This window comes from Mytilus galloprovincialis, chromosome 2 (genome assembly GCF_965363235.1).
Source record: "Mytilus galloprovincialis chromosome 2, xbMytGall1.hap1.1, whole genome shotgun sequence".
Taxonomy (NCBI): domain Eukaryota; kingdom Metazoa; phylum Mollusca; class Bivalvia; order Mytilida; family Mytilidae; genus Mytilus; species Mytilus galloprovincialis.
This window is the reverse complement of record NC_134839.1, coordinates 47,309,618-47,322,448: the sequence shown is the minus strand read 5'-3', so window position 1 is coordinate 47,322,448 and position 12,831 is coordinate 47,309,618. Positions and strand designations below refer to the sequence as shown.

The following is a 12,831-nucleotide window of genomic DNA, read 5'->3' as shown; positions in this document are numbered from 1 at the left end:
ATATATAACAAAACTCTTGGTCCAAACAATAAAATTTCATGATTTTCAAACTGAATTAATTGCCTAACAAATTGTTTTTTATAACTAATACTTTTTGCTCCTAGTATACAACAACACAAGGGAAAGTAATTTAAATTTTGTATGAGACCATATTTCACTCAAGTACAAAAGAATGTATATATTTAAATAGATAGTGTATACAATTTTCTTGACAATTTATAGAATTTTATTCCACCAATATGTTATATTATCTTGTACATTTAATTCTTTGATATCCAAACTTTAATAAAGGTTTCATTTTCAAAATTAAGTTGGTATTATGGAAATAAAAAAATAAGGACACTGCAAAATATGAATACCTTTAATTAAATTAGTGAACATTGTACACAGCTGATATACATATAAATTCACAAATTTCTTATTTTTTTCTGTAATCAGAAGTAACTGGCCTAGCATAATAAATGCATACTTCTAAGTGTCTTATTTTAATAATGTGCCAGTAAATAGGCATCTGTTTAAAACATACCACTGCATAAACTGAAATGAAGCAACCAGAGTGTGAAGGGGAATTGTGTAGACATATAAAGCAAACATTGAGCCTCTATGCAAACAACAAAGATAAAAGTGGTTCATCTGTATAATCAAATATGTTACTGTGGATGCATTGATTTCATGGGTACCAATTTAAATCAATTGAGAAAAAATTGTATTGTTCACGCATTGGTGACAATATAAGGGAATTTGATACGACTGTCATACAAGTGAGAGGTTTAGCTAGCTATAAAACCAGGGTCAATCCACCATTTTCTACATAAGAAAATGCCTGTACCAAGTCAGGAATATGACAGTTGTTATCCATTCGTTAGATGTGTTTGAACTTTTGATTTTGCCGTTTGATTGGAGACTTTCCTTTTTGAATTTTCCTTGGAGTTCAGTATTTTTGTGATTTTACTTTTTTGTATACCGTTATTTGATTTTCATGGATTTGTCAAAGTCTCCACATAAGTCTAGAATTTTTTTTACTTTTTTAAACATTTAAATTTGTGGTTTAACCTGTACCCATGAAAAAATAATGAATCCTCAGCATATTCCTGTAAAATATGGTAGAAATATTCTAAGTTAACCTCATTACTACATTCAAATTCTGATTTGTTTTGAAAGCAGTTTACCAATTTGAAAGGACTTTATAGTAAAGCCTTAATTTGGGTTCAGAAAAATATTGTTTAAACTCATCTCATGTAATATCTTTTTTTAAATAATGGTTTTGTATTTGTAAAACGTGCATTTCTTCTGCAAATCTATAAACCTATAAGTAATCTAGCTAAAGATGCATCAATTTCTAAAAAATTTATACTAAATATAAAAAAAAAAAAAAAAATGTTGAACACAGACTCTAAACTAAGTTTTGGTAATTCATATTTAAAAAACTTAGTAACACAATATACTTTTTACAAATGAAACTTAGTGATAAGGTTCTTAACAAAGATACCACAGAGAAATACCGGTAATACTATGCACAAATTTATAAAACTAAATTTCCTCAATCTTTTTTTTAAAAAGAAATCTAAATTTAATAGTTTTATTGACTAAGACAAAGAATTAGGGATAGTATATAACCCAAAGCCCTGAAGGAGAAAGCTACATATAGGACATTCAATACATCTAACACCTCATACATATATGTCCCTACAACTGTATCTATTATCATCCTTAGTCAAGCAAGTACGGCCGACCAATGTATTAAGTCAGAGCATACTGTAAGATTTACAAGCTTTTTAGAAAAGCATTAGACTTGCTCCAAGAATCTTTCTATATGTCATTTTATTTATTTCTATTTAACTGCTATAAGAGATGCATATTGTATCAACACCTTGATATTGATAACTATAGAAGAAAGGGATTTGCTATGTGTATTTCATTGACTTACTTGACTTAATCCACTTCATCCCAAGGGAGACATAGGGCGACTACAGTTTGTGTATTTTATTATTATACAATAAAGATTTACTTAACTTATCCCTGATGTCAATTCTTACATTAGAGGTCATTTTCCTCTAACAAAAATAATATATTGTCTCTCTTATAGCAATTGCATTGGATAACGAACATATAGGGAAGACTTGTGCACCAAGTCTAAAAGCAGCATTGAATGATCATTTCTGGTTCACATATTGGACTAAAAGTTCAATACATTTATCATTATAAATAATCTTTATTATTGATCTTTTACAAGGCTCTCTTTGTGTAAATATTGGTATCAAATAATAAGCAACATAATATAATTTGCCCATTTGGACTTCTATAGTTAAGGACATGTGTTTTCTTTCTCGTCATGCTTTATGAAATTTTTGTAATTTCACAATATGCTCTCGTCCACGTTTTAGTCAAGACACAGACACAAAAAAAAATCCAACATAAATGTGAAGTATGAGATAAACAAGTATTCTCTAGTGTGCTTGCAATGAATTATATATGTAATGTCTTAAAAAACTTGGAATATTTCTGATCTGATGGAAGATTTTTACAAAGTGATCATCTCATAATAATGCCATACCCAAAACTCGCATCCCCTGTCTGAATTTAAATATTGTGGATTCATATATTTCTTGGATACTGTACCAATTCGTGTTGATTCAGGATTTTTTTTTTTTGATTTTTTTTTTTAAAGATATTGAATCTTGTGGTTTTGTCATATTCTGCATACAAGTTTAAAGAAAATTAATTACCTTTGAAATGATTTTTTTAATTTGAATATAACCTTTCCATGCAAATTGATTTCCCAAGAATAAAAATGAATCCACAGTATTCTCTTTGCTCCAATGACAATTAGATAATAATAGAAAGAGTAAACTATAAAATATATGATCAGAATAGAACATGTAACTTTTTCTTAGACAATATATTCATAAATATTACATTCCTATGATAAGAAAATAGAAAAGTTGAAGTTAGATTTGGGAAATCAAATAATATTTAATTTCAGGCCCAATGTTGTTTTTTTTTTAAGAGAGATAACAATGTATATATTTCTCTCATTTGAATAATCAATGTTCTGATCACTGTTATGAATTTAGTGACCAGTTAAACCAAAACAAATGCAAGAATGAAGTAACATAAAATGAAATGCACAAATGGAAGATATGAGGAATACAAATAAGCTTTTACAACGCAGTGTCCAACATTCCTTTGTTTATGTGTCTTACCGAGAAAAACTTATCCACTGTCTATGATGCAAAAAAGAAACATGAATTAATGATATGATTGGTGATAAATATGATGACATGATGAAATGCTGCCTTCTGAGTGGTCAATAAAATGAGTACATGAATATCTTTCTATAAACCAACTGATTTTTTTAACAATTTTCTGTTATTTTTTATTGATCCACTTAGAATTACAATTGAAATCAGTTGGTTTACAAAACATATTCAGATTCTTCCACACTACTGAATCACTTCTAAAAGACACATAAAAATTAATAATAAGTTGTGTGATGATACTGATATAAAGAAAAATATTACAATAGTAAATAGTGCTATAAGACTATACCAAAGAATACACTCGAAATAAACTACTCTTAATATATATTTGCAGAAACTAATCTCAAGATACACTCAAATAATCTACTCTTAAGATAGCCTTTCTATTATTAGAATATGGTAATTTCAATCTATAGATGAAAGGGGAAGTGATTTGTGAAATCACAGCAAATTGTCAAAGTGAAACTAACAGTGTCCTTATGTTAAAGATATATAAATCTTAACCAATCTTCTATTTTAAACATCCAATGGAAAAGTAATGACTTAAAATGTATTAAGACTGAAATTAACTACATCCCTCCCTACCTAAAAATATTATTTGACAAATGCATAGAAAAATAATAAACTATTTGTTCTCAAATGACATCTTTTTTTTAAAGAAGAAAGATAGCTGCTGGAAAAATACTACCAAAAAAAATTAATGACATTGAAATTTTTGGAATTTTGTTAGTTTTATTTCAAGGGTAGAAAAAGAAAGCATTAGAGCTGTCAGAACGGCATTGTGTTTTATTCTGTAGCAGAAAATAAATTCAAAATTTAATCTGCCACTAACTTCCCAATGGATGTGAATGTTAAGATTTAGCCTACAACTATTCCATTCCAAACAAAGTAGTATTGAGTAAAATTCAACAAAAATATATTAAGAAGGAAGATAATTGCTAATGCTTTTCTTGAAAACAAACCTTTAATTCAATAAATTTTAGATTACTCTTAAAATCTTAATTTTCTTAAATAAGTCACGGTCTCCCTTATACAGAACTAAAAATGTATGAATCTAGATTGACAAGAATTTCTACAGAATTTCTAATTACTAGCACGCCAACTACATTTGACGTTGAATTTTCCTCTTCAACAAGAACATTTGAATCAGAATAAATTTGGATCAACACAAATTTTCTCAATTCTATTTCAAAATAGATTGTTCTTGTTTTCACCCCTATTTGATCAGAATGGAATAGCCCATATGAGAACTTTTTGCAAACATATACCTGATGATGCTGAAGCTGGATATAAAAACATCGGTATAACTTATATGTACATTTTTTGCATAAATTGCTATAAAATAGTGTAGCACACAAATTACGACACAACAAATGCTGCAGAAGAACAATATTAAAACACAATACAAATCAACAATGTGCTTAAAAATGATTTTTCCCTAAAAAAAATGTCTTCTTAAAAAATAACAACATTTGTAACAACAATATTACAAATACTAGCAGGAGCTAAATTTTTAACAAATTGAAAACAGGTAAAACTGCCAAGATCATGAAAATCTATGGTTAACAACATTCAGGAAAAGATAACTCTGAGATTACTATAATTTATTAAAATAATACATACCCGCGATTTACACATTAACATAACTTTGTCAAACAAGAAAATGTATCTGAAAAATAAAGGATATATATATAAACCTAAGAACATATTTATAAAGGCATGTACAGTATCGTTTATTTTTTCAAGGCAACCAAAATAAAATATACAGATATACAATACAACAATTAGTTGATGATTGAGGCTCCACTGTCTATGTATTTTAATCACAAATGTTTAGCAAATTGTTGATGCTTCTGTAGCCACAAAAGCACACAAAAGAATTGATTACAAAAATTTGTCAAGGAGAGACAATAACTGGTCAAGGCGAGACAAAAATTCGTCAAATCATTAATTTTAACAACAATGCTGTAAGGATTACACAGGCCAAATTTGGAAATAAAGAATCTTTAGTGAATGAGAAGAAATCTAATATTTTGCAGATTAATGTAAAGAATCAATTGATTTTAGCAGCTAAGTCTTAAGATACAAATCTGACTTTTAATTTTATAATTGTTTGGCATTGTATTTTCTAATGTTTAAGATACAAACCTGACTCTAGTTTTATTATCTACATGATTTTTTACTTTCAGTTCGCCGTCTTTCTGTAACCTCCCATAATCCTTTAATGTGGTGTTAGGAGGCTGAAAAATAAATACAGTAATATAAGCAATGACTGTGGTAGATCTATATTACTTTGTTCTTAATTTTGATCTCAACAAACAAATTTGGATACAGACTTCCAGCAGGGGTTCAACCCCTTTTCATCTATTCATATCTATTGATTTTTGAGAAAATCCATACCCATACATATTTTTCCTGCCTTTCAGATAGACATACAATTTATATGTGACATCTTAATTAGATGCTCACCACACGGGATCATTAAGATTAATTACACACAAAATTGTGTTCAACTGATATAGTACAGCGATTTTACAGGTATCTTTGCAGAAGATGAACATTAGTGACCCATTGACAAATAAATTGCTACCCATTGTTATATAACATCATTGAAATTGCAACCCATTGCTAGGTTCCAAAAAAAAATAACCTATACCAGTCTCACATCAGTGTATACCTTTATTTTGACAATCATTTTTTTTTCAATTCTTGGAGACATTGAGCATGTTTTTCTATTACATTCATAAATAAAAGTAGTAATAGATTTTTACTGCTTACTTAAAATACTTACCATTTGAAGATCACCAATACTGAAATAGACATGAACTGCTATTACATATTTTTTAACATAAATTTCTATTAAAAATCATAGTTTTTTAAAAATCTTTTTCCATACAAATTGTGTGGGTAATTTGGGATGCTATTAAATAATTAGTTAACCACAATGGGCTGGTTTTGGGATGCTTTTAAAATAACAAGAAAACTACAATGTGCTATCCATTTTTTTCACAAGATAACATTAATACATAAAGTTCCCTTTAACAAAATGAACAATGGACAATGCATGATTAAGACATCACATACTTGCCACTATTTCTACTTCAGGGATTTTAATTTCCGTTTACCTTGTTCTGAAGACATAGATCTAATTAGCAAAAGATGTCAACTAATAAAACTTCAAGTTGACTTAAATGTTGTTTTCAAATTAGCAATTTTGTTCAAGTAAAAGCCATTAATTTACTAACCTGTTTTGAATTTCTTGTATTAATTGTAAGGTTTCGTTGTCACGTTTCACCTCATTTACATATAAGGAGAGATCCTAAAATATTCAAGTTAAAATAAGAAAATATTTATTACAAGTTTAGGGTATTAAAGAATGCAGTGGTGGATCTGCAAAATTTCATAAGGAGGGGCCAACTGACTGCCAAAGAGGGGGACTGTTTCAGTCATGCTTCAGTGATTCCCTATATAAACAACCAATTTTTTCCCAGAAAAGGGGGGGGGGGCCCTTTAAATCTGCCTGTCCATTTTACATGTTTTAATCAATCAACAGCTTTTTCCTAGACTATTCATTCATGACAATACAAATTCTATAAAAAATAATTTGAAAATTTTCACAATTATACATTACTTTCACATGAAAAGTCTAAAAATAACTATTTTTGAAAAAAAGGTCTTCTCATTGAAATGTCGTACAGACACTGAGCTGGATTTGTTTAAATGATTTGATAAATCAAACATTTCTTGAAAAGTTGCCATTTAAAAAAAATGCTATTTCATTTTTTTTTATATATACAATGGACAACATCTGAAATGAAGTAGGAAATACTATTGTGACAACAATGAGTACCTTCAATAAATTCTAATGAGAATTAAAAGCAAATCAAGTGCTAGGGCCATATAACCAATGAGTTAGCTATAAAATGTTTACTACTGTTTAGCCCTGCTAATACTATATCCCTGTAGTTCATATCATATATAGAACTTGGTCCAATTCACCAAGCAATTATAAGACATATATTCTGTACACCAAAATACCTTTTTAAACATAGTATCAAAGTTTTCAAGTGAGTTGTTCATGATTTATTTCATAATCAAATGATTTAGTTTATAATTAAAAAGTGTGAGTTGCATATATAAACCTAACCCCCCCCCCCAAAAAAAAATAATTAATATATCTATATACACATATAAAAGTTTTGAAAAGATTCAAACATTTAAAAAGTTGATATAACTTACATACCTCATAGAAAAATATATCAAACAATCTAGAGATTATGTTAATACACAAATATTCTCACTTGAATCATTTCAATTTTTTTATGCTGGGCCCTTTTATTGCGGACTATACAGTATGGGTTTTTCTCATTGTTGAAGGCTGTACAATGGACTATCATTGCTTTTAATACCACTTCATTTCAACACTGGTGGATAGCTGTCTCATTGGAAATAATACCAGATCTCCTCATTTTGAAAATGATATATTACAAAAAATAATTTTGATGAAAACGTTTTACCATCATTGCTTCTAAAGCTCTTTCCAGTCGTTCCTTCTCTTCAGAACCTTTCTCTGTACTTTTTATTAGTTCCTGTAACATAAAATTGTTTATTAAAAAAAAACCAGTTTATTTACATACAAAGGATTTACTTATATAATGTTGACTATTATATACAGCCATTTTTTGGACAATTCTTACTGAAAATATGGTTAACCAGATGCTCCACAGGGCGTAGCTTTATACGACCGCAGAGGTTGAACCCTGAACGGTTGGGGCAAGTATGGACACAACATTCAAGCTGGATTCAGCTCTAAATTTGGATTGTGATTAAATAGTTGACACAGCATAGGTTTCTGACACAGAATGAATGTGTTCTAATGAACTTAAAATTTTTGTTTTCTCTTAGAGCAATTCACTATGCTGTTGAATATTAATCCTCTCAAAAAAATGTTTGAAGAAATTTTCTTTTTTATTTATGATATTTCAAATGAGAAAAATTGAACCCAATTTTTTTAATCACATCCCCCTTTCCCTTATTCCAAAACTAATCTCAATTAAAATTTCTAATGGAGTTTGCAACAATAACTACTCATTTAAATACATCATAAAATATTAAGATGTAAAAAAACTGCTTGTTATCACTGAATGGTAAAGATTATTTTAATTTATCAGTTGGTAGTAAAAAGTGAATATACATTGTATATTGTATATAACAAAGATTTAAGTTGATTCTGGACAAAGAAAGATAACTCTAATTAAAAAAAAATTTGCTATTTCACAATATTGTGCAATTAGATATTTCTTGCCATTGCGCAATACTGTGCAATTGAAAAGACTTGCTATTGCACAATACTTAATATAATAATTTTAGATCCTGATTTGGACCAACTTGAAAACTGGGCCCATAATAAAAAATCTAAGTACATTTTTGGATTCAGCATATCAAAGAACCCCAAGATTTCAATTTTTGTTAAAATCAGACTAAGTTTAATTTTGGACCCTTTGGACTTTAGTGTAGACCAATTTGAAAACAGGACCAAAAATGAAGAATCTACATACACAGTTAGATTTGGTATATCAAAGAACCCCATTTATTCAATTTTTGATGAAATCAAACAAAGTTTAATTTTGGACCCCGATTTGGACCAACTTGAAAACTGGGCCAATAATCAAGAATCTAAGTACATTTTTAGATTCAGCATATCAAAGAACCTAACTGATTCATTTTTTGTCAAAATCAAACTAAGTTTAATTTTGGACCCTTTGGACCTTAATGTACCGTAGACCAATTTGAAAACGGGACCAAAATTTAAGAATCTACATACACAGTCATGACAGTTAGATTCGGCATATCAAAGAACCCCAATTATTCAATTTTGATGAAATCAAACAAAGTTTAATTTTGGACCCTTTGGGCCCCTTATTATGTTGGGACCAAAACTCCCAAAATCAATCCCAACCGTTCTTTTGTGGTCATTTACTTATACTAACGTTATGGTGCGAAAACCAAGAAAAATGCTTATTTGGGTCCCTTTTTGGCCCCTAATTCCTAAACTGTTGGGACCTAAACTCCCAAAATCAATAACAACCTTCCTTTTGTAGTCATTAACATTGTGTTTAAATTTCATTGATTTCTATTTACTTAAACTAAAGTTATTGTGCGAAAACCAAGAATAATGCTTATTTGGGCCCTTTTTTGGCCCCTAATTCCTAAACTGTTGAAACAAAAACTCCCAAAATCAATCCCAACCGTTCTTTTGTGGTCATAAACCTTGTGTCAAAATTTCATAGATTTCTATTAACTTAAACTAAAGTTATAGTGCGAAAACCAAGAAATGCTTATTTGGGCCTTTTTTGGCCCCTAATTCCTAAAATGTTGGGACCAAAACTCCCAAAATCAATACCAACCTTCCTTTTGTAGTCATTAACATTGTGTTTAAATTTCATTGATTTCTATTTACTTAAACTAATGTTATTGTGCGAAAACCAAGAATAATGCTTATTTGGGCCCTTTTTTGGCCCCTAATTCCTAAACTGTTGAGACCAAAACTCCCAAAATCAATCCCAACCGTTCTTTTGTGGTCATAAACCTTGTGTCAAAATTTCATAGATTTCTATTAACTTAAACTAAAGTTATAGTGCGAAAACCAAGAATAATGCTTATTTGGGCCCTTTTTTGGCCCCTAATTCCTAAACTGTTGAGACCAAAACTCCCAAAATCAATCCCAACCGTTCTTTTGTGGTCATAAACCTTGTGTTAAAATTTCATAGATTTCCATTCACTTTTACTAAAGTTAGAGTGCGAAAACTAAAAGTATTCGGACGACGACGACGCAGACGACGACGCCAACGTGATAGCAATATACGACGAAATTTTTTTCAAATTTTGCGGTCGTATAAAAATTAATAAAATATAATACTTTTGAAGCTATCAACATTGTCTTAAACAAAAAGAAGACAGAATGGTTGTCAAGTTCTAAATATTGGTTATATCATATATTACAAAGTCTACTTTTAAGGGCCAAATTAATAACAATTTTTTTTTTAAATTACCCGTAATAATAGATGATATTTGAGAACTCTCTGCATTGGTACATGTAGAAGATCACGTAATCTAAATTTCCCTTCATTTGCTCTTTTTTCACAGGCCTGAAAAATAAAATGAAAATAGTCACATATTTTATACTTCAAGAGAAATGGTTCATGTAGACAAATCTTACTTAATACTGCAAACAATTCTTTCCAAGACTTTTCATGCTTAACATTATTGCTATAAAGGAACTTTTTGTGAACCACATGCTACACTGCTACCATGGATCTGTTATCACAGAGCATATTCCAAGTCATCAACACTCTTCTCATTGTATTGTGAACACAGAATAAGATGCTAGAGAAGTTAAAAGTTTATTAACAGTTTAAACATCCAATTGTTTCATTGGCAGATTGTATGTATATTTTAACAATTAGTTTTCTCGTTGTTAACACAGAATAAGATGCTGATAATGTTAACAGTTTATTAAGAGCTGTTTCATTGACAGATTGTATGTATATTTTTGTTATTACCCCACCTGGGTAATACTTTGCCAACCCTTGGCAGATTGTATGTATATTTCTATTATTACCCCACCTGGGTAATACTTTGCCAACCCTTGGCAGATTGTATGTATATTTCTATTATTACCCCACCTGGGTAATACTTTGCCAACCCTTGGCAGATTGTATGTATATTTCTATTATTACCCCACCTGGGTAATACTTTGCCAACCCTTGGCAGATTGTTTATATATTTCTATTATTACCCCACCTGGGTAATACTTTGCCAACCCTTGGCAGATTGTATGTATATTTCTATTATTACCCCACCTGGGTAATACTTTGCCAACCCTTGGCAGATTGTATGTATATTTCTATTATTACCCCACCTGGGTAATACTTTGCCAACCCTTGGCAGATTGTATGTATATTTCTATTATTACCCCACCTGGGTAATACTTTGCCAACCCTTGGCAGATTGTTTATATATTACTATTATTACCCCACCTGGGTAATACTTTGCCAACCCTTGGCAGATTGTATGTATATTTCTATTATTACCCCACCTGGGTAATACTTTGCCAACCATTGGCAGATTGTATGTATATTTTGACAATTAGTTCCTGTTGTATTATAAGCAAAGAATAAGTTGCCTGAAATGCTATGTTTATCAACAGTTAATATATCCAATTATCATATTGGCAGATGTTTTGTATATTTTGACAATTGGGTTCTTTTGTATTGTAAACAAAGAGTAAGATGCTAACCAGGTGCTCTTGAAACTAGAAAAATGCTTGTTTTGACCCCTTCTTGGCCCTTAATTCCTAAACTTTGGCCCCATAACCCCTAAAATGAATCTAAACCTTCTACTTGTGGTTTAAAACATTGCGGTATGATTTCAGAGCAATTGAAATACTTCTACACAAGTTATTATCCTGAAACTAGAAAAATGCTTGTTTTGGGCCCCTAATTCATAATTGGTTTGGACCATCATCCCCAAAATCAATCCCAACCTTCCTTTTGTGGTATTGAACCTTCTGAAAAAATGTCATGAAGATCTATTTACTTAAACTAAAGTTATTATTCGGAAACCAATGTGTCTTCAGACGACGCAGACGACGACATCATACCATTATACGATCCCAAAATTTTTTTGGGGTCGTATAAAAATGCTAACAGTTTATTTATCTAATTATATCATTGCACATTGTAAACAAAAGATTTTTACAATTAGTTCTCTCGTTGACAGATTTGTTACAGCAATCCTTTTCGGGGAGGAATAGACTTACCTCTACCTGTAGTCGTATTGATTCTGATCGTTTTAACACATCGTCAATCCTTTCTTGTGCCTTTGGTAAATTAGAACAATAATCACCATATACTAAGAGTTTTGTTTTGTATTTACAAAAAACGTCCTCCAACCTTGGTTTTCCAAGTAATATAGCATTTTGTATCTCTTTTTGAAACACTTCATGAACTCGTAATAATTTCTGAAAAAGATCAATGTATATATGTTAAATATTAAATATGATAATGAAAGCACTTCTGAAATACTTTTGTATTTACAACACAAACAGCAAAACTGACCATTTTTAATCAAGCCTTACAATAATTTTGTATTCATAAAACGCATGAGTAAATAGGAACAGCATCTTTAGCTAAATAGTAATTCACTGTTTTATTGTACAATCATTTACATAAATAAATACAATATATATATGCACAATTTTCATTATTGTACTAGAATATTTCAGATCATATATTTATATATGCTGCTCAAGTTTAGAAAATCCAAATATTTAAGATAATAAGATTGTGTAAATTGTGTATCATTTGATTGATAGATTTTTGGTGTTTTAAAGTCACTTTCAACATTTCAGCCATTTAATGGCAACCAGATTTTATGGGTTGAGGAAGCCAGAGTGCAGTGTGAGAACAGCGACCTTGGGCAGGAAAACTGGCAATCCTGATTAATTATGATTGAAATCAAATGCACCTGCCATGTGCAAGGCTCAAACTCCAAAGGTATTTTATTGAGA

The 12,831-nt window shown here is 30.0% G+C and overlaps 1 protein-coding gene across 6 annotated transcripts in view; it reads right to left on the bottom strand.

Moving 5' to 3' along the window:
• Positions 1-12,831, bottom strand: part of LOC143063712 (proto-oncogene vav-like) — a 54,779-nt gene that overhangs the window by 25,098 nt on the left and 16,850 nt on the right. For 4 of the 6 annotated variants that reach the window (XM_076236030.1, XM_076236032.1, XM_076236029.1 and 1 more), the window contains exons 8-15: positions 12,082-12,282; positions 10,313-10,408; positions 7,778-7,849; positions 6,506-6,579; positions 6,052-6,070; positions 5,409-5,500; positions 4,884-4,929; positions 3,204-3,224 (exon numbers count right to left, since the gene is read on the bottom strand). In XM_076236030.1, coding sequence (XP_076092145.1) covers positions 3,204-3,224; positions 4,884-4,929; positions 5,409-5,500; positions 6,052-6,070; positions 6,506-6,579; positions 7,778-7,849; positions 10,313-10,408; positions 12,082-12,282 — 621 coding nt within the window. Of the gene's footprint in view, positions 1-3,203; positions 3,225-4,528; positions 4,544-4,883; positions 4,930-5,408; positions 5,501-6,051; positions 6,071-6,505; positions 6,580-7,777; positions 7,850-10,312; positions 10,409-12,081; positions 12,283-12,831 lie in introns of all 6 variants that reach the window. The other 2 variants (XM_076236031.1, XM_076236033.1) reach the window with 2 other exon arrangements.